This window comes from Struthio camelus, chromosome 1 (genome assembly GCF_040807025.1).
Source record: "Struthio camelus isolate bStrCam1 chromosome 1, bStrCam1.hap1, whole genome shotgun sequence".
Lineage (NCBI taxonomy): Eukaryota > Metazoa > Chordata > Aves > Struthioniformes > Struthionidae > Struthio > Struthio camelus.
In genome coordinates this window covers 56,729,195-56,756,611 of record NC_090942.1, presented here as the reverse complement: position 1 = coordinate 56,756,611, position 27,417 = coordinate 56,729,195, and the positions used below count along the sequence as shown (strand labels likewise).

The following is a 27,417-nucleotide window of genomic DNA, read 5'->3' as shown; positions in this document are numbered from 1 at the left end:
ATTTGTGATTTGGTAGGCTTTACACGTCGCTGGTCAGTGGCTGATCATGGACTTTTAGTTACAAGCTGCTCCTACCAAAACATCAGCCTTTGCAGCATCTGAAATATCTCTGACCCCGATAAAACAGACTGTGAGATTGAGTAAGATAACAACGTGAAGCAGTAACAAGCAGTGTGTGGAGGAAGTGAACCACGAGTATTCAGTGCATTGTACTGAAAGACCCTGTGAGATGAAAGGCACAGGAGAACTAAGGCACCGCTTGCTAGGCTATCTCAAAATGCTATACAAAGACATGTTAGCATGACCAACAGGGCAAGAAAGGTACAACGTAGCGAAAACCAGCGGCAGTATTAGTAGCAGAAGCAAGTGTCCCACGTCCCAAAGCTTACTTATCTCACTAGCTCCAAGCCCCTTTTAAGGTAAGCATGGCTATTATATAAAGACACAACCAGTTCAATAGGAGACTGAATGACAACTTACATCTTTTTCCTGGATGGTGCATTCCTTGCAGTAGTAGGCATCGGATACTCCTGGACCTCCACAGATCACACAGCGTCCTTGATACGAACCATAGTTACACTCATCACATATGCGCACAAGAGTGCAGGGCCGCACATACGAATCACAGATCACACATTTGCCATCACCTGAAAGTACAGCACAGTCTTTGGTTACAGAATGTCCTTTTCTACACCCCCACATAGAAGAGGAATAGCTTCCAAGTCCAAAAACTTGCCTGTACGCTCAAAGACAATACAACACAATTGAGGAAACCTATTTTACAAGCACAGGCAGCCCCTTCGTATTTGCATGCTGACTTCAGAGGAACAAGGGCTAGTAGCCTGAAATACTTTTTATTGTTTGTTTTTTAATTTAGATCTTGCACTGACAATCAGAGAGGAAAGCTAGTTACATCTCCTGTGATTAACCAACACCTGCTTATATCATAACATTACTTTTACTATACAGCTTTTCCTTAATTTTTCACTTGTGAAAAAGCACAGGACTGACAGGATCAGCGTCTTTCCCCACACAGAAGCAGCAGTATGAACTTCTCCTACAGTGCCCCATCAACAAGAGCCTGGAGTTATTGGCTTCCAAGAGATGAGACAAGAATTAGTACTTGTGGTCTTTTTAATCCTTCATCTGTGAGAAGGCCAAGAAAAGGGCAAACTGGCGTAAACATCAAGAGCAACTTTTGTAAAGTGGCTCTCTCACAAGGAACTGAGTGAAACTCAAGTACTCATATAAAACAGTCATCAGATGCCATCGACAGTCTCTGCTGTCCTGGGCCTTATCCAAAACACTGACCTAGAGATGAAAGGCTTCATATCCTATTACCAGTTCCCAAGCCATCTAATCCTAACTCCCACAAACAGCTCATCTAACCTGCTCTTAAATCTCCATCATGACAGCCCTCAACTACTACTAATGGGTACTACCGTTTCACTGCTGAATTGCTCTTGAAAATAACTCCTTGCCTCAGACGAAGTCTCTCCCCGCTTTGCTTATTTTCATATTATTTTTGAGTCCCAAACTAGTCATCTGATTTCATTTGTACTGTGCCCCTTCAAGGATCTAATGCCTGATCAAACTCTTTCCTCTCTTCTACAGCTGAAAACTGCATTTGATTCTGTGGTTCTTAATCTACTCTAACACCAGGTGGCTTTGTTCTCCATTTCTTGCGCTCCTAGATTCTGAGGGGAACCTTTATCAAAGCATGAAGAAGTCAGTCTCTGAAAATGCCTTTTTTCTTCCTGCTTTGAAGCGATCAGGCTGATCATTTTGCATTACAAACAGGTTACAAGGAACGAATCAAGAACTCATTACAGCCTCAGCGACTTAAAATGCTGGCAGTATATACACTAGAATAGCATGCATTTGTGTGACAGTCTATTTGAGCACTGATCTTTATAAATATTCACTGATCTGGACTTGCATCAGAAAAGTAACTCTTCCTGTCTCAGAGCGGTTTGTCCAAGCTCCTGTCGGAAGTTGGTGGTAGAGCAAAAATAGCATCCAATCCCCAAATCCAAACCGCATCCTCTAATCACACACCAATTTTCTCAAGCAACTATATGCAGAAGCTATACTTACATTTTTCACACAGTCTTCCAATTGCTGTAAGATGAAAGAGGAACACAAAATTAGTTTGGGAAGAAATACAAGTAAAATACAAATTAATACAGACTTGATGTAAAGTCAATTTTATTTCAAGCATTGAACAGTCTTCTAAAAGTAAAACATAAAAACAATCTGAATGTAAATATAGACATGCTTATGATAAGTAATTGGCTAAGATCAAAGGTTAGATTCACTGTCAATGCTCAATGACACCCTTCACGTTGACCGTAAAAAACTATACTAATCATTCCATTCTAAACATATCCAATATTCCTGACCACAAGAAATCCTACACACAAGTCTTGGCCTTTCTACTGGTTATAATGAGATTTAGGTCACGTTTAAGAGAGGGAAAAATAAGTGGGCATTTGATTTAAGAATGCCCATATATTTTGTTCACTTCAGAACATGAAGCTAGTTAGGTGCATCTTAAAAGTCTTATCACTGGTTTAGGAAACTCACAACAGCGTTATTAACTTAATAAAGGCCATAAATATCAAGCCCTGAAGAGTTGTAAGCCAAGGCGCTCGCTTCAACAAAGATTAAGTATTCACTCAGTAGACGTTTGTGGAGTCAAGGGATTCATCAGGCTGGAAAATGCATCTTCAATAGAGGTAGACCTTTAGCTACACTAACTATTCTAAGAAAAGATTTCTTAAGAACAGCGTAGGCTTATATTTGTGTTTGCAATTTTCTCTCAGAAAACATACATCAAACTTGCTCTCACAAGGAGGGAAAAAGTAATTTGAAAGAGTGAGCTCGACTTCTAATTCTGGATACGAGTATCTTTAAGTAAGATTCAGCAGCACAAATTCTGACCCAAAGGACAGCAATAAAATCCATTATCCGTATACAGGTATAAACCAGGACACAATTTTGTCTTGCAACTAGGAAGAAGCTCCTAGTGCTGGCAGGAGTCTCAGCCTCATTTTCCAGGCTGCACTGACCTGGCCAACACAACAGGATCAAACAGCCTCAAAAAGATATTTTTCTCAATAAAACCAGTAACTTCATCTGTTCTTTCCGCTAATCTGAAGAAGCAATTATTATGTATGCACTAAAACAGTTCAGCTGCGTTTCAAGGGGCCCAGAGACACCCGGCACTTCACAGGCAGCTCTCACAGCAAAGCATCTAGGAAGATAAGATGACGGCAAGGGGACTTCACGTCGCACATATGCCAACGAGTCGACCTGCCTGGGTCTTCATTTCCTGAAGGCCAAGCCCTTACAAAGCCACTTCTCCCACTGGATGGGAAGAACCCAGAACGCAGGGCAGACCACGGCGCCCGCCCCTCCCCCGCGCCAGGCCTAACGGCCGCACGCGCGCGCCTAACGGCCGGCAACGGCCACGCGCGCTCCTAGCGGCCGGCAACGGCCACGCGCGCGCCTTCTCCCCTCGAGGGCGGAGGGAGAGCGGCAGCTGGAGCTAGGGGGGAAGCATCAGAGACTCACCCACGCCCGCCTGCTTGCGGCAGAAGATCAGGTCCGGGTGGTGCTTGGCCATGGCGACGCGGCACCTCGCTTGGCGCTGCCGCCACCGCTGCAACCTTTCACCTCTGACCGCCCTGCTCCCCCCCTCCCTCCGGTCCTGGCAGCGGTGAGGAGGACTCCCGATAAAACGGCATGGCAAACAGAGACGCCGACGCGCGCCCGCGCGCCGAGCTGTAAAGCAAACCTACCGCGCGGGTTCGCACCGCGGTTTCCCTTCCTGTTTAGCGGAGACCCCCGCCTCTTCCCCCAAGCAGGCCGGCCGCCCGCAGTATTATCTTCCGCGGTACGTCCCTGCCAGGACCTGCCGGGCCCGGCCGCGCCGCGCTCGCCGCCGCCAAGGGGCGGGATCGCCGCTAGCCCCGCCCACGCGCCGGAGGGCTTAAAGCGGGCGCCTGACGTAATCGGGGCGCGACTTCATCTTTGTCAGTGAACAAAATGGCGCCGTACTGCGTCCTGGCGGCTCGGCTGCGGGTGAGGGTGGCGGCGGCGGCGGCTCGGCGGTGCGCGGCGCGGCGCGCGGGAGGCGGGCGGGGGGCGGTCGGGCCGCGGGCCGTTACCCGCCCGCCGGGCGGCCGCCATCGTCGGCGCGGGGCCGGGCCGAGCCGCGGCGTCCCCGCCTCCGCGTGTAGGTCAGCGTGTCCCCGGCGCGGCCCAGGGCCCCGTTTCCATGGCGACGGCGGAGCGGGGCGGGCGGCGGCGGCAGCGCGGCCGCGTCCCGGGCCCCGGGGCCGCGGCGCCTCCCGCCGGGGGCCGCGGCCGCGGCTCAAGGTGAGCGCAAGGTGAACGGGGCAGCGCGCCCGGCCCGGCCGCGGGCGGCCCCCTCCTTCGCTGAGGCCGCGGGCCCGCAGTGCGAGCCGCTGGAGTAACGGTGAAATAAAAAGGCCTTTCCCGCGAGCGTGCTTTTTATCTCGCCGTTGTGTCGGTTCCCTTTCTCCCCCTTATCGGCCTGCAGCAACAGCCCGAGGTGATTCGTGTCTGTACGAGCGTGAATGCTTCCCGTCTCTTGGCAACTTGGTTTCAAAATGGCTAATTTTAACGTTAGCGGGGGCCCCCGGGTGGAAAGGAAACCTGGTCTACTCATAGGGAAAGGGACCTATGGAGACCGTGAAAAAAGCCAGCCTTGGCCGACATGCAAGCTGCCTTTTCTTTAGCGGGTTGGACCAGAATTGGTAGTAATTCTCGGGGTCTAGTCCATAATGACCTCTAAAAATCGCATCCGTTTGTAACGTGAGCTCGCCCCAGGGATTCTCTTACCCGAGGCATTATTGTGTTTGATGTGCGGGTACTCAGTGACAAAGATTTCACACCCTTTTAAAGCCAAGAGGGTAAATATCAGACTGCATTTTTCTTTTTTAGGTCTGTGAATAGAGATAAGGAAGGCTGTGCCCCCTTAATTAAAGCATGTGATGAAGTCAGGCAATTTAACTTCTCAGTTTGCCACTTGTGACCTTGACGAACACGTTCCCTTTTCTTAGGGAGCTGAAGTAAGAACTTTGCTTCTAGTATTTTGAAAAAGTTTTGTGACGCTCAATTCTTCTAAAACACCTACCTCTCAAGTAATGAAGCAATATAAAATAAAAGTGTCGCTTTTATTTTTAAGTACAAATTATAGATTAGTCCTCTTTTGATGAAGTCAGTACATTCAGTGTTAATTGCTGAATGGTTGTTAATTTGTGCTTTGAGCAAATAATTTACTGATTTAGTGCTTCTAAAGGACTAGTCATAAAACGACGGTTTTAATAAATCTTTTATTAGGGTAATGGATTGGTTCTTGTTTTGTAATGTGCCGTCACATGAGTACATGCAATCATTTGCTAAAATGAATATTGTATAATGTAAAATAAAGGCCATGCCAGCACAGTGAATATATGCACTTTGGTTTTCTGGGAGGCTATCTTCTATTGTCAAGAGAAAGCTACACTTTTTTTTTTTTTTTCCTATGAAAGATTAAGTCAATAACTGTTAAAGTAATCGAACATGCTTCTAGCTGATCTCTTTAGGAAGCAAATGAAGTGTTTTGTTTTGCTAGTGTGTAGCAGCCTAGAGATTTAATGAATATATGAATCATCTTACCAGTCACTGTAGTAGTGCCAGCATGGCACATATTATTGACACTAGGTCTGCTCATCTCCTGCCCCCAAATAGTTTTAGAATTGGAACTGCATAGGAAGCTTACCTCTGAGAGAAATAAATTGGTATTAGCCTGGTTCAGGCTAATTATCCTATTTGAAGTATGTTGGCTCTTCTGATAGCCTCAAAGGGTCAAGATCTTTGTTTCACGCCTATCTTAAAACATGCTTTTAGTAGCATCCCGTTTCTTGAGCCCTGTTGGCTGACAAGTGACTGAAAGAGCAGTACTGTAAAGTTCTAAAAAGTAGGGTTCTGAAGATCTTGTAAGTACTGAAGTTGTGTATAGTGAGATTTGTATATGCTGGCAAAAAGCAATGTTGGCTCGAATTAAACTGATCTTCAGAATACTATTTTTAGTTGCTCTTTGGAGGTGGGTCTGGAAAACTAGACTGCATTTACATTTTGATTCTACCATACTGCTTTTTTTAGGCTGAATCATGCTGAATGTTGGAAATGGGGCTGGAGTTCATAAATCAAGGAGGATGAGGAAAGATGGTATTTTGCGTTTCAGCTGGAATTTCTAGGACTGATTTCTTGGATAGAAGCGTATGCAGCACAGTTGCTACTCTTCTGAACACAAGCTTTTGCTTACTGGACTTATCTACCCTATGTGGTGCAGTGTGTCAAAATGTCAGTTTCTGAAATTTAGACCTGACTTACATCTGGACTGTTCACTGTAATGAGCTAAATGCAAGGTAGCTAGCTTTTAGAGATCAGCTCGTATCTGTATGGATTTTAAAAGCTCGCTTCCTTAAGGGGATTTCAAAAATAAGATCTGTTTAACAGGCTGGCCTTTTCATATCTTACAAGGAAATTTTTCACCTACCAAAATACTGAGGGACTAAGAAGCCCTCCAATACTTAGTGTGGTTTCTTTTACTGAGATCTGAAGAAAGACGCTCTGGTATTAGGACAGATAACAGATGAGATACCAGATGAGAGGAGATCACTTGGCAGCTATCTGCTGGGTGGTCAGTCCAAAACTCTTAATGGTTTGTGCAGAGACACTTTCAGAGTTGTTCCAGACTGGCATCATCTTGGTGCTTCGTATTTATTTAATCAGTAATCTTGTCAGAGATTGGCTGGCTATTCTCTGTTTGCTGGGGGCCTCTTAGCAGTTCCTGAATAAAAAGGAAAATGTGTAGATTATTGACCACCTCCTTCCCTCAGCCACTGTTTGGTCCCAAAGTACATTCCACTACTCACTAGCAAGCACTCTAGTATTTCAGGGAGGAATGAGAGGGAATGAAGCTGGAAACTGCTAGACTTGTGGGTTTCCCTTAATCTTCTAGTTCTGCCACCCCATTTCTGAGGATACAGTAGAAACAGCACAGGCGCAGAGAATCAGACAAGCTTAATCAGTGATATATTGTAGATTCTTTGAGGAGAGATTAGACTTTCCAACCAGGCAGTGCCAGCTGAAGTGGATATGATGTGGAGGTGTGTAAAACCAGATCCACTGCCTAATTGCACAGAGTATTCTTTACTATTTATGAAGTGCACAGATGAGACCACTGTTTCATACAATAAAAAATCATGGAGCTTCCTGCTTCAAGATACTGAATAGTTTAAAGCAAAGGTTTATGGAGGGCGGATCTGTCAGTGGCCCCTTAAACAAGGATCTGGATAGATTCAGCTTCTCTACACTGCCGATTAGATTGAGACAGGTATGTATAGCTCTCCAGTTAAAGTATGTTTTTGTACTCTTTCCCTGAAAGTATGCTATTACTTGTTGTTAGAGATGGATCCTTAGGCTCGTTGGGCTCCAACATAAGAACACCTATATTGAGTCAAGTAAGTCCCAGAAAAAGAGATACAGGGTTAGATTTAGATCCCAGTAAAATGAAGATGTCAGTTTTAAGAGGTGCCTTTTAAAATCTCCTGTAGAGAAAAGTCATTCTCTTGACTTGTAGAAGTGACTGGCCTAGAAAATTATTTTTCCTCAGTCTTACTGGTCTTCATGGAAACAGACCTTCTGGTCTCCAGATTTCTATAGCCCTTCTACATACCCAGATGGAATTGTTCACCTCAAACATGCTCATTTCTCTCTTTCCGCTTCTGGTAGCCTGAAGTTGTGGCAGGGCTCAAGCAGGAGTCAGCTACTTGGGATTGCTGCTTCTGTGGTTGCCATCTGAGTATTTGTACCAGAATTCTAATTAATACGAAATTTTATCCAATCATTTCCTGAAGGAAGAAGATATGTGGACTTGCTTGTTCAAACTGAAAAGGTTTTACCCGAATTATATCTGAAAAGTGTTTTTTGCACCTCTCCTTAAGATATTTGGAGGGCCCTGCTTCGGGTTTTGATCATAGTCAACTCTGATCCTGCGCTAGACTAGAGTGCCCTGAAGACTCTACCATTATTTTAATTTGAAGATCTATTCTTCTATACACTGAATTATCGTGAAATGTAGCTTTCAATTTACTGGGTGATGTGGAGGAACTCCAATAATTAATTGTATTACATGGTTAGTTTATGGAAGAAAGAAGGAATTACTTTGTTAAAACAAAATACCTTTCCTGGTCTGCAACTGGGGAAAGATTATTTTCCCATGAACACTAGTGAAATTCCTTATTGTTTTTCCAGCCATTCCAGCACTTGGAGGCTTTCACAAGATGTTGGCTGTCTTGTGTTAGCGACAACGTGGCCCACAGCATTAATTGTGCTGGTTAGATGTTAACTTTAAATCACCTCCCTCCACCCCCAAAAGTTACCTAGCTAGATGAAGAGCAGCTTATGCACTTTAAACAATGAGAATCCAAGCTTTTTTTTTGTTATTTCTCTCTCTCTCTCTCTTTTTTTTTTTTTTTGGCCAGCAGGAGAATGGAAGGTCTCACCTCTGATCGTGATGTGTTCTGAAACTTAAACGTAGGTTCAGCACAGTGAAATTTGATGACAGACCCTCATCTGCACCTTTGGAAGAACAGTGTTCTTTCTTGTACCATCATTTTCCCTTACTTCAGATTTTTTAAATAAAAATGTGCAACCGCTAAAATACTGTAGATCTGTATTGCTCCCACAGAAACCTGAATAACTCTTATTGCAAGTGTGCTTGCTATTATGATCTCTCCTAGATTTCCTGGCCTTTGTGTTGTGCAGATGTTATTAAATGTTATCAAAAGGACAATAAAAAAGAGATTCAGAAATTAATTGTTGACCATATCTCATTGATCCTGATCATTTTAGGCAATATTTTTAAATGCTGGTAACAAGAAAACTGGGGAGGAAATATTCACAGCAGAAAATTAAAAATGATTGCGTAGATTTAACAATTTGATTCATGTTGTTGATAAAGTGAAAAGAGTGGTTAGTACTGTGATTCAGTTCTATACAAAAAATATTTGCTGATGGAAATAAAATGGACATGGATACAATCCTCTGGCATATAAAAGGGATATTCAGAAAAACACTGCTGTATTTAGTAACCTGTACTTAACCAAACCTTGTAATGCTAATGTGGAGGAGGAATGGGGGGCGGGGGGGGGGGGGGAGAAGCAGAATTAAAATTAAAATATAATCCTGGAAGAGGAAGCACTCTGAATTCTTGTCTTCAGTCTGTTTCCAGACTTCTAGCACTGATGACTGAGACTTTCAAAGGATTTAAGAAATGCATGTGCCAAATTCTTGGGCATTTTTATGGAGGCTGCCCTTTGACTTATTTTTCAAAGCTGCATGAGAGCCTTTTCACCCTGGGAACTGACCTGTTCCTTCTAGGTCAAGTTCTGCAAAGCTGCTCTGCCATGGCTTGCCCTTCTCCCATGGTCTGGTGAATTATTTCACTATGGAGTCTGCCAAGGGAAATTGGGACTTTTTTTGCTCAGACCAGCAGTATATGTCATTTCTCCTTCTGTTATCTCACTGGAGAGGCAAGTGCAAGGCTGTCCTGGCCCTAAACAATAGGGATGAGGTGAGGATGCCTTTGCGAGAAGGAGGAGAACTAGTACACGGATCTGCACAGCCTGCTTGGTGAAGATAATGCGTTTGTTGCATGACTTGCCTCTCTCCTGCTCTATGTTACGACATAGACCACGCATGTACGTGGAAGTCACTGTAGAAACACAGTAAACTTGGTATGTGGTGGGGAAGCAGAAGGGCACCTACTCAGCCTCATATTGTGTTTTCTGTCTCACCTTCAACATAAACTCCCTACCAGTGAGTGAACACAAACCTAGGGTTATCTTGCTTTGGAAACCACATAGGTTCTTCTCCCCTACAACTGTAATATGTCAGAAGTATAGCAAGCTGTGTTTTTTTTTTTTTTTTAATTCAGCTGGTGCTGAATATTGAGTATTGCATGAAAGCAAATTTCTCACTGAAAACCTGAGGCGTCTGGTGTTACAAATGGAAATGTAAAATAATTTGGTAAATAATACCAGTTCTGAGTAATCTGATGTCTCACTGTTTAACATAGTCCGCAGTATTGTGTGATCAAATGTTCGCTGGGTATCTTTAAAAACCTTTGGAAATTTTTTTATTCCTGAACTTGTAAAGTCCCAGGAAGAGCAATTGAAAAACCCATGTTTTATTGGTATTTGTTATAGGAAGTAACTCTGCAGCGTCTCCTTTACTCTCCTCTCTCCTAATACTCTCTTCTTTGCAGCATGCCTTGAATAGTGGGGTGCGGCGCTACCATGTTGCTCCTGTCCTGTGCCAGCGGGCCAAGGTGGCCATGAGCCACTTTGAGCCTAATGAATACATAAATTATGAAAAGTTGGAGAAGAACATCAACATTGTCCGAAAGAGGTAAGACTGGAGGTGGGAGGAGTCCGTTGTGCAGAATTTAGCTCTACAGTGCAGGAAGAAGAAAAAAAAAAAGCGTGTGTATGTCTGTCTGTCTATCTATGTATCTGTCTCATGGAGCCCTGGCATAGGGACTATCTACTGGGGAGAGCAGCTTTGGGCAATGGCAGTTGCAAATGTTAACATCAGTTGTTAGAGTCTCCGAGGAGTAGTGGGGCACTGTGGGGAGAACAGAAGGTTGCAGGGAAGCACTGTGACATGCAGAGGAGGCTCTGTGACGCTGTAACATGCTAGAAAGGACTCTGTCCTCCTTGTTTAATGCTCTGTTTCAGGAGCCTTTATACAGGCCCTTACTCCTTGTTGGGGAAGCAGTGTGTGGGTAGCGGTCGTTATGGGCTAATGCTCCTTTGCACTTTGTTACCTTAACCACAGTGAATGTTCTCCTGTGCTCCGCTGTAGGTGTTGGGCATGGAAAGGAGGGCTAGGAATTCATAGTGCATGTAAACATAGTGACCTTAATCTGCTGATAAAGGCTTATGTGTCTGCTTAGTTGTCATTCTTGCTCCACTTACCTTGGCAGTGGTGTGAAAGACATGTCCTTTGGCCTTTTGTCCTTTGTTAAATGAGGTAGCTCTCATTTCGGATCATTGTATCTACTTGGTTACTTCCCAGAGGATCTCACTGCTGACAAACAGGCTCCTCAACTGGGACTGCTAGTCAGGAGCCTGCAGGACGCAAAGTCTATCAGCAGGACGCTTTGCTTAGTTGTCCTTGCTTGTCCTTAGTTGTCCCTGCTGTGGGATCTCGTATTTGTGAATGGGGTGACCTCTGTCTCATCTCCCCATCTGCTTTCCTGATTTATGATCTCAAGAAATGAGCACAGTGGAAGCTGCTTTTACTGTATAGGAAGATTATAACATGACATCAATCCATATCCTTTTGAGCTGTCTAGACAGTCCCTGTGCTGTTTTAGCTAGCTGCCAGTGCTGTAAGAAGAGTGTGCAGGTGTCTGCGTGTTAAGGTGTCTTAGCAGTCTGAGTGGTATAGGGAAGTGGGGAGTATCTTTGTTCTGTTAGGTACTTTAAAGGGCAAAGGTTGAAATACACAAGATGGAAATATTTAAATTATTTTCCCCAGGCTTGACCGTCCCCTGACCTTGTCTGAGAAGATTGTATATGGACACCTGGATGACCCAGAAAAACAGGAGATTGAGCGAGGCAAGACCTATTTGCGCTTACGGCCAGACCGCGTGGCCATGCAGGATGCCACTGCTCAGATGGCAATGCTACAGTTCATCAGCAGCGGGCTGCCAAAAGTGGCTGTGCCTTCCACCATCCACTGTGATCACCTCATTGAAGCCCAGTTAGGTGGTGAAAAGGATCTTCGAAGAGCCAAGGTCACTATTGCAAAGACTTAAGTTCTGTTTGTTTGGAAGCCTTTAGCCAGCCTAGAGAAGAAGTTTTGTGTTTTCCAGAGGACAGCCATGAATCAGAATTGATAGCAGATTGTCTGTGATGGTCAGCTCTGTAGATAGGTCAGATGCAGCAGAGAAACAGAGTAAGCAGGTCCCTGGAAATTTTTCAGCTGAGATTCATCCATCACATGGCTTAGAAGACCATGGCTGTAGGAAGAGCTGGTCCTAATCTGCTAATGATGGAAGCCCAGGTCATGGGTGTTTTCGGGAGCGAGAGGATGTTTTGCCTGAGGGAAGAGGAAAAATAATTCAAAGAGCAAAAAAAGGAAGCCAGACTACTCTAGAGCATTATGCTCTTTAGGCTGCAGTGTGGAAAAACTTCCTGAACATGTGTCTGCATCACACTGGTGTATCTTGTGAAGGGAGGCGAATGATACTTTAGCGTCACAAACTTCTTGCAAATGATTAGCTGAAGAACATTAGCTGGAGCACGTGCAGTTTTCAGAGTTAGTGAGTGTGGGTGTAAATATGTATCCAGGCATGGAGGATGATGGGTTTTATTTTAGAATTCCAACGTGCTGTTTGATCAGCTTCTGGTTCACTGCCTTTTTTGGGTTTTGTTTTTTGTTTTTTTTTTTTAATTTTCCCTTTACTGTTTAACTGCTTTATCCCTCCTTAGGGGTTTCTGTCAAATGTAGACACGTTCACCTCTGTCCCACATACCACAATAAATCTGCTAGGGAAGAACATCCTGTCAGCATGGGGGGAGGTGGGGAAAGCCTCGTTACTCTTGGTGGACACAGCTTTCTGAACTGTATCAAGACTCTTATCCAAGGGAAAGGTTATTGTTTCATGATTTTTAGAGAGAACAAGACAATACCTGAAGGGATTTCAAGAACTTGAAGAGCAGCTTTCCTTTATGAGATTTCAAGATTAAGCAGTTTTAGTAGAAAATAGAGTGGGATCTGTTAAAGCCCTTCTCTCCCCTAACACTGAGGTTGTAGAAGAACGTGTTGGATAATGTTACTTAATTCCCAATACAGCTCTTCGGATAAGGCATCCACTGTCAAGGCCAGGAGGAACCGTGCCTTGCACCTTGATGTCAAAAGAGACAGATCCGTTCTAAGTACAGGGTGGGGGGCCCTCAGCTGCATCTTAAGTTTTGAATCCGTATGTATTCCCAGAAACTCCTGGTGTTGAAGTAACGGCCTCTGGCTTCCGCCTTTCAGGGCGATGTAAAGCAGCTTATGCTACTTGATTGAATTTGAGGAGTTCTTGCCCCATTGTTTGTCCCAGGCCCAAGTTGTGCAGGAGATGAAGAATCTGGGACCCTCTTAAATAAGTGTTCCTTTTCTTCCCCTCACCCCTTGTCTTCCCCCCTCCCCCTGCATTTGTTCTCTATAGTGCAATTGTTTTCTGCTGCAGCCCTGAGCAGAGGGCCTCCTTTGCTGTCCGCTCTTGAGCACAGCAAGTAAAGGTCCTGCCGCCTTCTGACTGCGTTCTGCTTCTGATGCTGCCAGTTGGCACACAATGAATGCTGGCAGGCCAGAGGGTGGCTTGGATCCGCTCCTGGCACATCAGCATGCTTTACTAGGAGAGAGATGCACAAACAGAGTGAAGTGACCTGACTCCCAGTGGAAAACGAGGCTTAAAGAACTGCTGCTGCCTCATGGGAAACTTCAGCAAATGTTGTGTGCTGAGACAATTCTTTCATTATCTCCAGTTTTCCCCCTTTCTCCTTTATTCTGAAGCGTAGCTGCATGAGAACATAGTCTTTAAGAAAGCGTCTCCTCCTAGTGCTTACCTTATCTACTCTGCCACTCCTCTGCCAAGAATTATCAGGACATAATACTGTCATACTCCCTTGGCAGCCGTGGTTATTCTTGCAGGCAATTTTCACGGTGTGACCTCCACCATGAACGGTGGTAGTACGGCACAAAAGGTAGCATTGTATGACTTGGGTGCCATTTCTCATTCTACCACACACTCCCCTGGCAGCAAGCAGCTCTCTTAACTTCCAGTTATATTTCTTCATCTGTAAAAAAATAAAGCAGAAATGTTTAAGAGCTTTGAAATGTCTGCAAAGCACATGTACGGTAAAAGGAACAGCTGGAAATGAGGGAAGGAGAGGTCAGAAAAAGAGAGGAAAACAGATTTAAAAAAAAAAAAAAGGGAATACAAGAAATGGGCAGATCATTCTTAATGCTGTGTTCTTCAGTCTTGATCCCTTCTGGTTTTAAAGCAGTGATGTGCATCTCCCTCTAGCTGCTGCAAAACTGTGGAACAAACTGTGGACAGGCTTGGGAGCAAGGGAATGTGTTTGAATGAGCTTTTGATTTATGGAAGAAGAAAATGTATTACTAATGCTGTGCCTTTTCCTGTGTGAATAGGACATAAACCAGGAGGTGTACAACTTTCTGGCAACGGCTGGTGCCAAATACGGAGTGGGATTCTGGAAACCTGGGTCAGGAATCATTCACCAGGTAAAGTGTGTGCACTTGCAATCTTTGAACACCAAATAGCTCTTTACCTTGGGATGAAGAGAGGGTGCAAGCCCTCAGGGAATTTCACCTGTTTAGGGAAAGTATTTGCTTTCCTTGAGTTGAGTGAGGTTTGTTCCTTGCTCTCTCTCAGCTATGTTGACAACAGTGTTTTTTCTTAAAGGTTATTTTGGTCAAACTGTAACTTAATGCATGATTAGTTAGTGCCAACACCAGGCCATGTGAATCACAGAACTTTGCAATGTTTTAACTATTTGTGGGCTAGCTTGGCTTTGTGTGATTTGGACAGTAAGGTGATACCATGAAACTGGCTGCATAGGGGCTAATATGGATTGCTTTTTGTGGTGAGGAAAGCAGCTTTGGAAACATACTTTTTTAAGGTTATTTTGTATGCATTTGGCTCCATAAAAAACAGGAATGTGGATGAGGACACCAGACAGAGCAGCACTACTTTAGTATCCAAGAATGGCAACATATAGCTAGTTGGTATCTGAATTGAATAAAACACAAAACAGTTTTCAGGTCTGAGATTCTCTTCAGTTGCACCTCAGGAGAATGCGACTGTCTTAAGATAACCCATCCCTTTTACTTTGTAAATCCAACATCTCTGGCAAGATTTCTCTCACTTGCTCTTGGCTGATTTGCTTTGTGGGTCTGGTAGATGTTTTCCATTGTTCCTCTGAATTGCAGGCAGGAAAAATTAAAGTACAATACAAAGCAAAAGGAGTGGAGAGGAGAACGGATGACTCTTAAACAGCTTGTTAGCAGGAAACTTGGGGCCGGGTGCAATCAAGAGCTCTCTGCCATCTTTTCTTAGCGACTAAGCGAGTTACTAATGTTACTTTAACTTTTGACGTGACTAAGAAAGGAAATACAGCAGGTGAACACTCTAGAAGGTTGTTGGAACCGCTCAGGTGCATTTCTGCTCTGAAACTACTCATAAGACTTGTCACATGGCAACATAGCTCCATGCCGTGGTTACTAGCTGCCTTGGGAGGAATTTTTTCTGGCTGGAGAAAATTGGCCATGTTGTGTGGTTTCAGAATCCAGCTCTGGCAAAGCGAGGGCTTGAAAGTAACCTCTCTTGCACATATACATTAATGTGAGCTATAAGCAAGTAAAGCTTGAACTATCAGTGGCAAAATCTTAGCTTCTTCAATAAAGAGCTACTTTAATTCTCTCCAAGGCATCCTGTAACACACATGGCTGTGAGTTCCATGCTTCCCAGGAAGGCTATCCTTAATGTTTGTATGGCACATATATAGTAAAGAGTTCATTAGCTCTACTGTGTTGCTCCCATAGAAAACTCGTAATTCATCAGAAGAGGACTGTGTTGTGGTTTTGCTAATATTCGAACAGTCTTGCGTGGAACCAGTAGCAGCAATAAGGGGAGGGCAGCCTCTTAGTGTATTTGCAAGGGCATTCTTCTTTGTGATTAGGTTTTGGTTGGCGGCATGGATTGGAGGGGCCTGTCAGTGTTCTTCTGCTATGAGAGTCTGAAGGTCTACAAAAGGTCTTGTGAGTGTTAGACAGGCAAGCTGGCTTGCTCAGCAGTAGTTCAAGGGTTTAGAGAGTAGGAACAGACTCTCTTGAGCCCTAACAAAGGTTGGCATGTTAGCAAAAGCCTAAACTGGAAGGAATGAGCCTTCCAGTGAAAGAAGGGAGATTTTTTTTAAAGCCTTTTTTAAAGTATTCTTACTATCCTGGCATGAACAAGGATCTTGGGTTAAAGCTTGGTAGCTGGTTCTGTCACTATGTCCTCTAAAACAAGTTTCAATGAAGTGGAAGTGAGCTGACAATCCAAAACAAATTAAATGACTTTCTTGCTACTGAAATCTGTAACTGATCTAAATTCTTGTTCTTGTCGTCTTTCCTGCTGTCTTCCCCCTCCTTCTGCAACAAACAAGCAAGCAAACAATCCACTTTTATTTTCAGATCATTCTGGAGAACTACTCCTACCCTGGGGTTATGCTGATCGGCACAGATTCACACACCCCCAATGGAGGTGGTTTGGGAGGAATCTGCATTGGAGTGGGTGGAGCTGATGCAGTAGATGTCATGGCAGGAATCCCTTGGGAGCTCAAATGCCCAAAGGTAGGAGTAAAAGGAATACTAATCCTTATGTGGAGGGCGAGATACGAGACATGAAGAAACATTGCTTTCCAGGCACTGTGCATATATAAGGCACTATATGCCATTAATCTTGTTTGTAATCACACAGTGGCTCAAGCAGCTGACCTGTGATTCATTGGCAGCTCTGAGTTTCTACTCCTGACCGTGTGTATTCGGGGACTGAGAGTGGTAGATGAGTGATTTCCCTTTCATTGGCTCTGTAAGAGATTCCAGGCCCTGTACGTGTGCTCTGATACATCAGGATTTCCTTTCTCTTGGCATTGTGACCATCTAAATTCTGAGGAAGAAGGGGCTCTGTACAGCTGCACGTTGTTTTGACTGCTGGAGGAAACGGTTTTGGTATACTTTTTCTACTGTTAATGTTACTCAGGTTATTGGTGTAAAACTGACTGGCAAGCTTTCAGGCTGGAGTTCTCCTAAAGATGTGATTCTGAAAGTGGCCGGCATCCTTACCGTGAAGGGTGGAACAGGCGCCATCATCGAATACCACGGGCCTGGGGTGGATTCAATCTCTTGCACTGGTAAGTAAGGCAATAGGAATCTTATCTGGAGTGAGTTGTTGTTGGACGTGGACGTTGAGTTGTCTGCGGAGACTGGGAGGGGAATCGGGCAGGAGTTGTTAAATGTTCCCCCTTAGCCTGGCTGCGTGTGGCTGCTGTACTGGAAACTGGGAATCTAGTCCTCTGAAGGATTGGAGAGGTGAGAGTGGTGCAGCAAGACTGCACTCCTTCCCAGAGAAGAAGTGGACTCTCTCCATTAAATCTTTCTGCGAATTTGGGAACACTGAATGGTTTATTACAAAGAGTCCTATAAGATGATCCATCAGGATAAGAGTAAGGATGGAGGTGTTCTGGCATGGTAGAGATGTCAGAGATCAAAATGAAAATATCATCCTTTATAGTCTAAAACAGGTCATGGATAGGGGAGAAAAACAGGCCAAAGGGTGTACATGTGTGACCACTGCTATAGAAAAAGCTTTTCAGAAAAGCAGGGCAAAGGGGAGAGCAGAAAGCAGCAGTATGTAACTTTGAGTCTCACACTAGCTAATTCTGGGTCTTGGATGCTGAATTCAAAACAAACAGAAATTGCAAACATGTCTGTAATGATGCTAATTAGGACCAAATTATGAGAAGCACCTCTTCCTTTGGCTTGAAGTGTAGCCTTCAGGCTAGGCTTCCGCTCTCTGTTAGCATGGCTTGGCCACAACTTGGAATACTTGGTTACAGAGAGCAATGTGGCAACGTAGGATTTTTATTCTCTCAAATCAGAGGGAGTTGGCCTGTGGTGTCTGCTTCTAGCTCCCTTCAACATGAAAGAGCAGCTCTTACAGCTTCATTGCTGTATCCTTGAAAGGCATGGCTGATCCCAGTGCTGGAAGTAAATGGTGTTCTACTGTGTTCAGTCAACGGGAGCTTCTTACTCAACGTATTGGCTTCCTCACTGAGAAAGATGTATGCGTTCTGGCTCTTCCAGTAAGATAAATAAGATGTTAGGGAGGGGCAGGACACCTCACTGCAAGAAGTATGCTTGGTGCTCACTGCAGACAGCTGTGTTCCCTGTCACCTCTTCCAGTATCTTCAAAAACAACTGTAGCTCTGAACTCCTTCCTTGTCGAAAGTCTGATCACAGGTACTGTATGGATCGGAAATGTCAGGGACTGAGCCAGCCATTCGGTAGTCAGTGTGTCCTATCTGCTGTGGAACAGGGTTTCTGTCCCTAATGCCCTTGATCTCTCCTGGCCTTACTGTCTTTTCCGTGACTTCTGAAGAATTGGATGCAATTTGGACTTCCTCATTGACCCTTTGGTCTCTTCTCCTCCCCCCCCCCCCGGTTTCTCTAGGAATGGCAACAATCTGTAACATGGGGGCTGAAATTGGAGCTACCACATCGGTCTTCCCCTACAACGCACGGATGAAAAAATACTTGGGCAAGACTGGGCGAGCTGGTAAGAGGATTTAGGGCAAATATGGCAAGATTGGTTGCTCTGCTTTTTCTATGGTGGTAGTATCAAGTGGGAAAGTAGTGTAGAGACTATATACCTGCTTACCCTTTGGGGAATAGAAGAGCTTAGTTCTATGTTCAACTCCTGTGGTCTGAGTTGAAGTGTGGATTCAAGTGTATGCATACTCTGGGAGCAGCAGCATCCTGCATTGGTGTTTGATGCGACTTCTGACCTTGAATGGTGAAGTGCCTGGGGAATTAGCTGGTGGACCCCACATTCAGCCTTCCCAAACTTTTTCTTTTCCCTTACGTTTCCTGCACTTTTCAGATCTCCCTTCTTTCTTATTCCAGAGATAGCTGCGCTGGCAGATGAATTCCAGCAACACTTGGTACCAGATTCTGGTTGTCAGTATGACCAGGTGATAGAAATCAACCTCAGTGAGGTAAGGCTTGCTTTCTGCTCACCATTTAGGATGCTTTGACATGACTCTACTTTGTGTGAGTGAGGGAGGGCCAGGCTAGGAGTTTGAGGCAACTCCCCTGGCTGTGCTAGAACATGTAGCAGACGCTCAGGTCTGCTCCAGTGACAGCTGCTGCTCAGGTGTTCATGTAGGAGAATCCTATTTAAACAGCTTCCAGATAGAATTATGAAAGGAGTTGATTTGCTGCTGTGTTTTTTTTTTTTCTTTTTCTTGGCTACCCTAATTTCTGACTGTCATTGTTTCTTAAAGCTGAAACCACATATTAACGGACCTTTCACACCAGACCTGGCGCACCCTGTATCAGATATTGGTGCTGTGGCAGAGAAGGAGGGCTGGCCGGTTGATATCAGAGTTGGTGGGTAGTATTTGCCCTTTCCTCTGCGTTCATCCTTGCTGAATAAACGTTGCTGTCTTAGGATAAGTGGTTGGTCACATAGCCTAGGCTACAACCCTTTAAGTAGTGCTGTATGTCCTTTGACTTTTCCGTAGTGTGGTCTCTTCGTAGTCGCATGATCTTCCTGGGAAGAGTGTTCTCTTCTGGGCCAGGTGTGGAGGATGAGATCTGGGATGGTTGGAAGGATTTGAATCTAAAGGGGCTGCCAGTTTTTTTTTCTTCTTGAAAACTGTTTGGGTTGACAGGAATGTTATCAGGTCCTCTGGCGGTGCCCGTGCTCTTTAACGGGCTTTAACAAAAATCTGTCAGAAGCATGACTGTCAGTCATCCCAGCAGTTGGCCGTTGAGCTCTGAGGATGTAATAAAGTAATATTTGCTGTCCTAAAGAGCAGGCTCGAATACTTGTACGCTCACTCCTGGGATGGTAACCTGTCGCCTTGCTTCTCTAAATTTGCTCACTGTTGGCATGAAAAGAATGCAGACATTGTAAAGGCCTCTTTTTAGGTGGGAAACTTTTTATTCACTAGTGTTACAAATAACATGAAAGGCAGCAGACGAGGGAATTTATTCTTCACTGGTTAGCACCAGAGTGCTGTCAGGACAGTACAGTATGTCCTCGTGTTGTTCTTCATGCTGTAACAAAGGAGGCTTTATCCAAGGACTACAGAATGCTTAGAGCAGAACTCAACAGTACATTGGAATCTAGCCAAAAAGATAACTGAGGTGAGCTAACTGGGTGGGTAAATTATTTTGAAGGAAAAAAATTACCAAAGGGCTCTTTGGTTCGCAAAGAAAGGCATAAATTGAGAGGGCTAGGAATTAATTTAAAATTCAATTAGAATAGTGAGGCAGGTTATTCATTGGGGCACTCATCTCTTGTTTTCATCATTTCTTTCCATCTTGATTTGAAGCATTTTCTATCCTTCTGGAAGGATGCCCCTCTGCACTAATATTTGTCTAACCGGAGTGTAAGTAGAAGAAACTGATCTCATACCACAGTAACCAGACTAATGATCAGGTAGTATGGTCTGACTATACAATATCCAAAGTCTAACAAGGAATTGTTTGCGACTGCAGTATCTTGCTGGGAGGCTTGGCAGCGATAGTACCTGAAACTATTCCAGACTCCTTGTCAGCAGGAATGGTGATTGTCTCTTTTTTTTTTTTTTTTCTGCTGAGAAATGGGTCTGGGAGGAGCATCCTGTAACTGGGTCTGTAGTAACCACTCTATCTCTATCAAACACCACAGGCTTGATTGGCAGCTGCACTAACTCCAGCTATGAGGACATGGGACGCTCTGCAGCAGTGGCAAAGCAGGCACTTGCGCATGGATTGAAGTGCAAATCTAAGTTCACAATCACCCCAGGCTCAGAACAGATCCGTGCTACCATTGAAAGAGACGGTTATGTGAGTACAACTGCTCTTTACCCTTCCAGCTAGTAAATGTTAAATTCTTTTCCAAACGGTACTCAGGAGTCTGGAGGCAACTACTGGAAACACTTAAGCTCCATCTTCTTGCCAACTGCTAGAGGAATGAGAACTGATGTAGTAATCAGCCTTGTGTCATTAAGCACCTTGACAGTGCTTTGACCTGATGTCTTTACTATCTGGGCTTGTAATAAGGGGATTGGAACTGGACGGAGTTGAGACGGTTATCAGGAACTGGAGCCCTGAGGAGATGACAGTGTGCACCAAGTAATGGACACTTCTTGATCCTGGAATTCTGTGGATGGCCAAGGCTGGCTGCATGCTAAAGCCTACCTACAGTCCAGTTTTCTCTCTCGAGAACAGTTTGGGATGCAAGCAAGCCCTAAGTCTGTAGGAAATAGCTCCTATGTAAAGCTAAACTTACGGCAAAACTCATGCTTGATTAAAGTGCTTGAGTGTTTCCATAGAGGAATAATTGTTTCCCCTTTTCTATGAGGAGCGGGAAATAATATTTTGATTAGTTCTAATGTTTACTAAATGCCCAACCCCACTGGCACTGCTGCTGTCATAGCTTGGGGACCAACTATATGAGCCTGTACATGCAGGTATATCCAGCCAATGCTTAAAACCTCCTCCAGCAAGTCGGCCTTTTGCTTATCTGTCCATACTTATACTTTTCCCCAGCAGCTGCCCTCCTGACTGAATCTTTTGCTAAATGAAATGGCGCATGCTTGCCTGAACTCACTGAAACGCTCCTTACAGTGACAGGAAATGTGTAGAAAATTAATCAGAATAGCTGTTTCCTTTCAGTTAAATATCTGTGAGTAGCTGGATTGCTCGTTTTAAAATAGGTAGGAGAATGGAAACGTCACAGCAAGTCTTCCTGTGCGCTTCCCCAGTGTTGCTGTACAGCCTAACTGAGATTAAGCCCCCCATATTTATAAGTGACTGAAAACTTGCAAGTGAAGCAAGGAAGGGGATGTTTTCAGGCTGATGTGCCTTGATGCTAGAGAAGTGTCCTCTTTCCCTGAAAGAGCAACCCCAGAAACTGGTTCTGGACTTTCTACTAGTAACGAAATTCTTCTTCTGCTCCAGGCACAAATCCTGCGAGATGTTGGAGGGCTGGTTCTTGCCAACGCTTGTGGGCCATGCATTGGCCAGTGGGACAGGTAAAGTGGAATAATGGACCTTTCCCTAGCTTTGTATCTTTTAGCTCCTAAAGCATTCTCTGTAGCCAAATATGATTGCAAATATCACACAGCGGGAGTTAAAAATGCATGAGTGAATAGCCATCGGCCATACCTGTCTGACACGCCCTGGAAGAGGGAGAAATGGAAGAGTGCAGACAAACTCAGATGAATGGAACCGCAGGGAATACGTTCAAGGGGTGGCCACATCTGCAGGCTTCTGATAGGCGAAAACGGGGAGAGAGGGACTAGTTATGTCTGAGAGGATGGACTGGAGTTTGTATGGGCCTTTTAGAGTGGGAAGAGCAATTTGATCTGGATTCAGTCATTTGAGTGGCAAGGAGGAAAATGCCAGCGCTAAAAAGGATGGGAGACATATTCTTACTTGGGTTAACCGTTTCTAACGGTGCGTCTAAAGGCATCTATTTAGTTGAGTATTGTTTAGACAGCTCAACTGTGCACAGTTTGAGCTGTGGAAACTGCTCCAAGAATCAGTGTCTGGCTTGGTTTTGCACCTTGAAGTCTGTACTCAAGAGAGGAAAACCTATCTGTGCACTCATCTGTTTCCAAAAGATACTGATCACTACCAAAACCAAGCCTGTGAATTTTATGAGAAACATCTAGAAGCAATGGTACCTTTGGATTTGACGTTCCTTCCTTTTATAGGAAGGACATCAAGAAAGGAGAGAAAAACACAATAGTTACATCCTACAACCGGAATTTCACAGGCCGCAATGATGCTAACCCAGAGACGCATGCGTTCGTGACCTCCCCGGAGGTAAGACGCAGCCAGAGGGGGGCTATGGAATATTTCAGGGTGTCCTGAGAGCTAGTCCGCTGCCTTCAGAAGGGGCCCAGTGTAAGCGATGGAGGGCGAGGAGAAAGGTCAGCAGGTCCACTGAACTGCTTGGCTTGTTGAGATAACTGAGGTGCAGGTAACTATCTACTCACAGCAGCACAAAGCTGGCTTGTCCCGCTGACCACTTGTGTTGACGTCTATAAAGCTGACAGGAGTATCTGCGCGTTATTGGAGGCAGCACATATAGAAGTACCTGGGTTTGATCAGGTGTGGCTTGAGAGGTGTATTCCCTTGGCTAAAATGGCACTTGGGTGCAGCTCTACTAAGTCAAGCACTTGCCAAAAAAGATCGTCTTAGCTCTGCATCTACAGAAGAGGAAAATATGGTTAACTGAACACTTCAGGGAAGAGGCATCTATGCCTGAAGTCCTTACTGCAGCACAGTCCAGAATTTGATTGTAAGGATTGAGATCAGCTAAAGAAACACCTTAGTGGATCCTGCAGCTTCTCACCCATAGTCTGACTGCTCTGTTAAATTCAGACTGCTCTGCTTGAGACTGCAGGGCAACCTATTCAGTCAGGAACTCCCATGTGTAGCTTTGGGAGCCCTCTGACTGCTGGCTTTGAGACTACAGGTACAGGACTTTCAAATCCAGCGATGAGCGGAAAGAGAATATGTCTTTAATTTTTTTTTTTTTTTCTTTCAGATTGTCACAGCCCTGTCTATTGCTGGCACTCTAAAATTTAACCCTGAGACAGATTACCTCACAGGAGCAGATGGGAATAAGTTTAAACTAGAAGCACCTGATGCAGATGAGCTGCCTAAGCTGGTAACTGCTCAGTCTGGGGATGGAGGGAGGGAAGGTGTGTCACAGGAAGTGTTGTATATGTGTTATGGGAATTTTTGTCCTCTAACCTCCTCCGTAAATGTTAAAGCTAGAGTTGGTGCAGCTGCCTGTATTGGCTTGTTCTCAATATGTGCTGTTGGGGATGGCTGAGGCTGATGACCTTTCTTTTCTTGAAAGGAGTTTGACCCAGGCCAGGACACCTATCAGTACCCTCCCAAGGATGGCAGCGGGCAGCATGTGGATGTGAGCCCCACCAGTCAGCGCCTCCAGCTTCTTGAGCCCTTCGATAAGTGGGATGGCAAGGATCTAGAAGACATGCTGATCCTCATCAAGGTCAGGAGCAAAGGGGTGGGAATCACCAGCTATGATAGGAGTGCGTGAACAGGGATTTGCACATAATTTGCTAGAAGCTTTGGATAAGCCTTGAACTGTCTGCTATTTCCTCCCCTAGTCCCTCCCAGCCCTGCGTTGTTATGGACAGGAGATGAGAGTCCACTTCGCATATGTCGATGTTTCCTTCTGATACTTTTTCCTATTTATAACTAAGAGACATTTCTGCTTTGGACTAGTGGCTAGCTAGTATCATGAAAAATGAAGTTTGTTTTAGCATACAATATGATCCCATACCATGTAAAATGATCCCACACATACTATACAGTCTGCAGAATTTGTCCCAGTTATGACCTACGGCAGAAAGGTGTCTCTAACATCTGACTGTTGTGAGATGCATTTTGCCTAAAATGAGGTCTTTAGGAACTTCTTATCCATCAGTATTTGTGGCGTTTTCCATTTTACAGAAATAAAAGTTCGTTCATAATAGTTAAACGTTACATTTCAATCTCTTAATGGAGACATGGGTTTCCCTTCGCTGTCCCTGACAAGTTAACAGAATGAAAACTTCAATTAATATAGTGATGGGCGCTGAACTCCCCCACCAGGGAAGCTGAGCTGTAACATGAAGGACTTGGTTGTTTTTTTGTGCTTGAAGAACCTGCTGCTAAGGGAAGTAAGGACATAGCAGGAGGTATCATGGCCAAGCTCCTTTGTCGAAACCCTACCTTACAGAGTAAGGACGTAGAGTAGGGATGTTCCTCTTCCTTCCTCAAACATATAGAACAACTTTTACGTTCTGCCTTAGAGCTGCCTTGATTCTGTAACAGATACAATAGTCTTGGGTCTGTGCTTTTAAAAAGGGATATAGAGATCCTTCAGAATAAAAAGTGCTGAGGAAGGGTCAAGTTGCTGGTTCTTCCTGAGACACTCATCTCTTCTGCTACCCTTTAGGTAAAAGGGAAATGCACCACTGACCATATCTCCGCAGCTGGACCCTGGCTCAAATTCCGGGGCCATCTGGACAACATCTCCAACAACCTGCTCATTGGTGCTATCAATGTTGAAAATGGCAAAGCCAACTCTGTGAGGAATGCGTTAACCCAGGAGTTTGGGCCGGTCCCAGACACAGCCCGTTACTACAAGGTGAGACTTTCTCTTGACACATCTCTTCTAAAAGAGTGTTTACATTTTGTGCAGTCTGTGCCAAGGCAGAGCATGTCACCTTATTGTTCTCAATTAACAGCAGCTGTTAACTCAGTGTTGAGGCTTTTTCTTGGGACTTAACTCTGATGGCAGTTCCTGTAGCAGATTCTCCTCTTACTCACTGTTGAGAAGAGGTAGGAAGGTCTTGTGACCCAGAGAGGGCCAGAAAGACCAAGGGACCAAAGGGGGAAAACTCCTCTTGGCGCTGCATGCCTTTACAAGGTATCGGTGTCATCAAGCTGTGGCCGAGTCTCTCACCTCCTGGAGTTTGTTTTACCTGTGGCTAGTCTGATGTTTAAGAAAAATCTAATCTAATCCTATTCATTTTTAAAACTTGGCTTTAAACCTCAGGAAATATCCTTTCACCCTCTGCGTAGCTTGACACTGGTCCAAGATTTTTTTCTTCCAGTAGACAGAAGTTACAGCTATCAGTACTGATTCCAGAAGTAGAGCAGGGATGACGGCTTGCACGAATGCTGCCCTGCCACAAGACCTCAGAAGGAATCTAGATCCCACAGGCCATCCTCTTCAGCCCTCGTTAGCCGAGGATGGCAATGCCTAGCTGCTCTGAAGCGTGTAATTCCTTTATTTCTGTCCTTTATCAGAATCAAAGAGCACCTTCTGGGAGAAACTTCCTCAGCAGTGTCATCAGCGTAGCACTGAAATTAAATGCGTGGGTGCATATTTGTTGTTAATGCCTAACTTGAGTAATTGAGCTGCGCAAGTCTAAATCCGTTCCTTTTGTCACAGAAAATGGGTGTCAAATGGGCAGTTATTGGGGATGAAAACTACGGTGAAGGATCAAGCAGAGAGCACGCAGCATTGGAGCCACGTCACTTGGGGGGCAGGGTCATCATCACCAAGAGCTTTGCCAGGATCCATGGTGAGTCACACTTTCCCATGAGGTGTATAAACAGGATGCACTTGGCTTGGGTGGAAGACATGTTTCGCATAGGTGTTGAACTGTGGGACTTGAGAAAACTGTATCTGCTGATAGATCCCATGGTCCCTCTTGTCAGGAATCTTGTTACATATCTAGTTAGAGATGCCACAAGTGGGGCAGACACTGATTTTGCTACACAAACAGTAATTATTGTTGGAATACTACTCTGAGAAGCACTGAACATCCAGAAGATACTCTTGATCCCCTGTAGCATGTTATGAGGCTGCTGAACGCAAGCTTTGTGGTTTATTCTCTGCAGAAACCAATCTGAAGAAGCAAGGTCTACTGCCTCTCACTTTTGCTGATCCGGCAGACTACAACAAGATTCATCCTGTGGACAAGCTAAGCATTGTGGGGCTGGCGGACTTTGCACCTGGAAAGGTACCTGTCTGCATGCCTTGCCCAGCGCACTTGGCGGGGCAGAGATGTGCCACTGATTGTAGAGGGAAAACGTAGAGTGGAGCGGTTGGTGCTAGGGGCCTGAAGCAGCAGTCACTGATGGGCAGCGTGGCCTGCCAGCTGGCCCTAGACACTTTGCACCAGTGGTCCAGCGGGCTAGAGAGCAGGTCAGTGTCAGATCGCATCATTCAGAGCTGTTGTGAGAAGGCGCCCTGTGGGGATAGTCGGAATTCCTGGGCTTGCTGCCTTAAGCGTGAGTAGTGCTCTCTAGAACCAACTGCAACCACACTCATACGTTAAGACCTCCTTGGGCTAAAATCTTCCATTTGCAAGCCCTTTAGAAGTGTAGGGATTTTCCTGTGAGAAGCTTTGGTTAAGTTGCTCCCTGAAAGAGAATGGGGAAAATAAAAACTGTCTTCTTTCCTTAGCCTCTGAAATGCATCATCAAGCATCCCAATGGGAGCCAAGAAACAATCATGTTGAACCACACCTTCAACGAGTCACAGATAGAGTGGTTTCAAGCTGGCAGTGCCCTGAACAGAATGAAGGAGCTGCAGCAGAAATGAAGCTAAGTGCACACAATGCCTGCAGTGCACTGGACTTAATTCAGCTTTGGCATCTTCATGAAAGTGCAATTCCATGCCTACTGTTGGAATAAATGTCTGATCAAATGTAACCATAGCTTCCTTTTTGTTATGGTACTTCCTCTTCACTGACACTATGAAAAGGGAGTACAGCTAGGCTTACTTTTGTCTTTTAAATTCCACAGCTCCCTTTTTCTATTTTGGCTCAATTTCAGTTGTCACACAGTTATTTATATTTGGAAATGACCAGCTAAGGTGGGTTTGTCTGCTCAGTTGGTTGTTTTCTACCCATTCACTCTACTGATGGCTAAAGACTTAAAATGAAAATAAAGACTGTGACCATC

The 27,417-nt window shown here is 44.7% G+C and overlaps 2 protein-coding genes across 2 annotated transcripts in view; one reads left to right on the top strand and one right to left on the bottom strand.

Moving 5' to 3' along the window:
* Nucleotides 1-3,944, bottom strand: part of PHF5A (PHD finger protein 5A) — a 7,293-nt gene extending 3,349 nt beyond the window's left edge. Inside the window, exons 1-3 of the mRNA XM_068940943.1 lie at nt 3,577-3,944; nt 2,098-2,121; nt 481-647 (exon numbers count right to left, since the gene is read on the bottom strand). Of these exons, the coding sequence (XP_068797044.1) occupies nt 481-647; nt 2,098-2,121; nt 3,577-3,628 (243 nt within the window). The 5' untranslated portion in view covers nt 3,629-3,944. The remainder of the gene's footprint in view (nt 1-480; nt 648-2,097; nt 2,122-3,576) is intronic.
* Nucleotides 3,933-27,417, top strand: ACO2 (aconitase 2). The gene is made up of 18 exons (XM_068940935.1): nt 3,933-4,086; nt 10,346-10,488; nt 11,623-11,881; nt 14,290-14,382; nt 16,336-16,494; nt 16,904-17,054; nt 18,374-18,478; nt 18,826-18,917; nt 19,206-19,311; nt 20,600-20,757; nt 21,874-21,947; nt 22,632-22,743; nt 23,471-23,593; nt 23,789-23,944; nt 24,896-25,087; nt 25,898-26,030; nt 26,350-26,471; nt 26,918-27,417. Exons 1-18 carry the CDS (start codon nt 4,051-4,053, stop codon nt 27,053-27,055), a joined length of 2,352 nt encoding a protein of 783 aa, XP_068797036.1. The 5' UTR covers nt 3,933-4,050; the 3' UTR covers nt 27,056-27,417.

Bases quoted from the DNA above. Each gene is read 5' to 3' on its own strand.
- ACO2 (XM_068940935.1), top strand. From the start codon at position 4,051: ATGGCGCCGTACTGCGTCCTGGCGGCTCGGCTGCGG. The intron at 11,882-14,289 runs GTCACTATTGCA...CTGTGTGAATAG, and splicing joins AGGATCTTCGAAGAGCCAAG to GACATAAACCAGGAGGTGTA. The intron at 23,594-23,788 runs GTAACTGCTCAG...TTTTCTTGAAAG, and splicing joins CAGATGAGCTGCCTAAGCTG to GAGTTTGACCCAGGCCAGGA.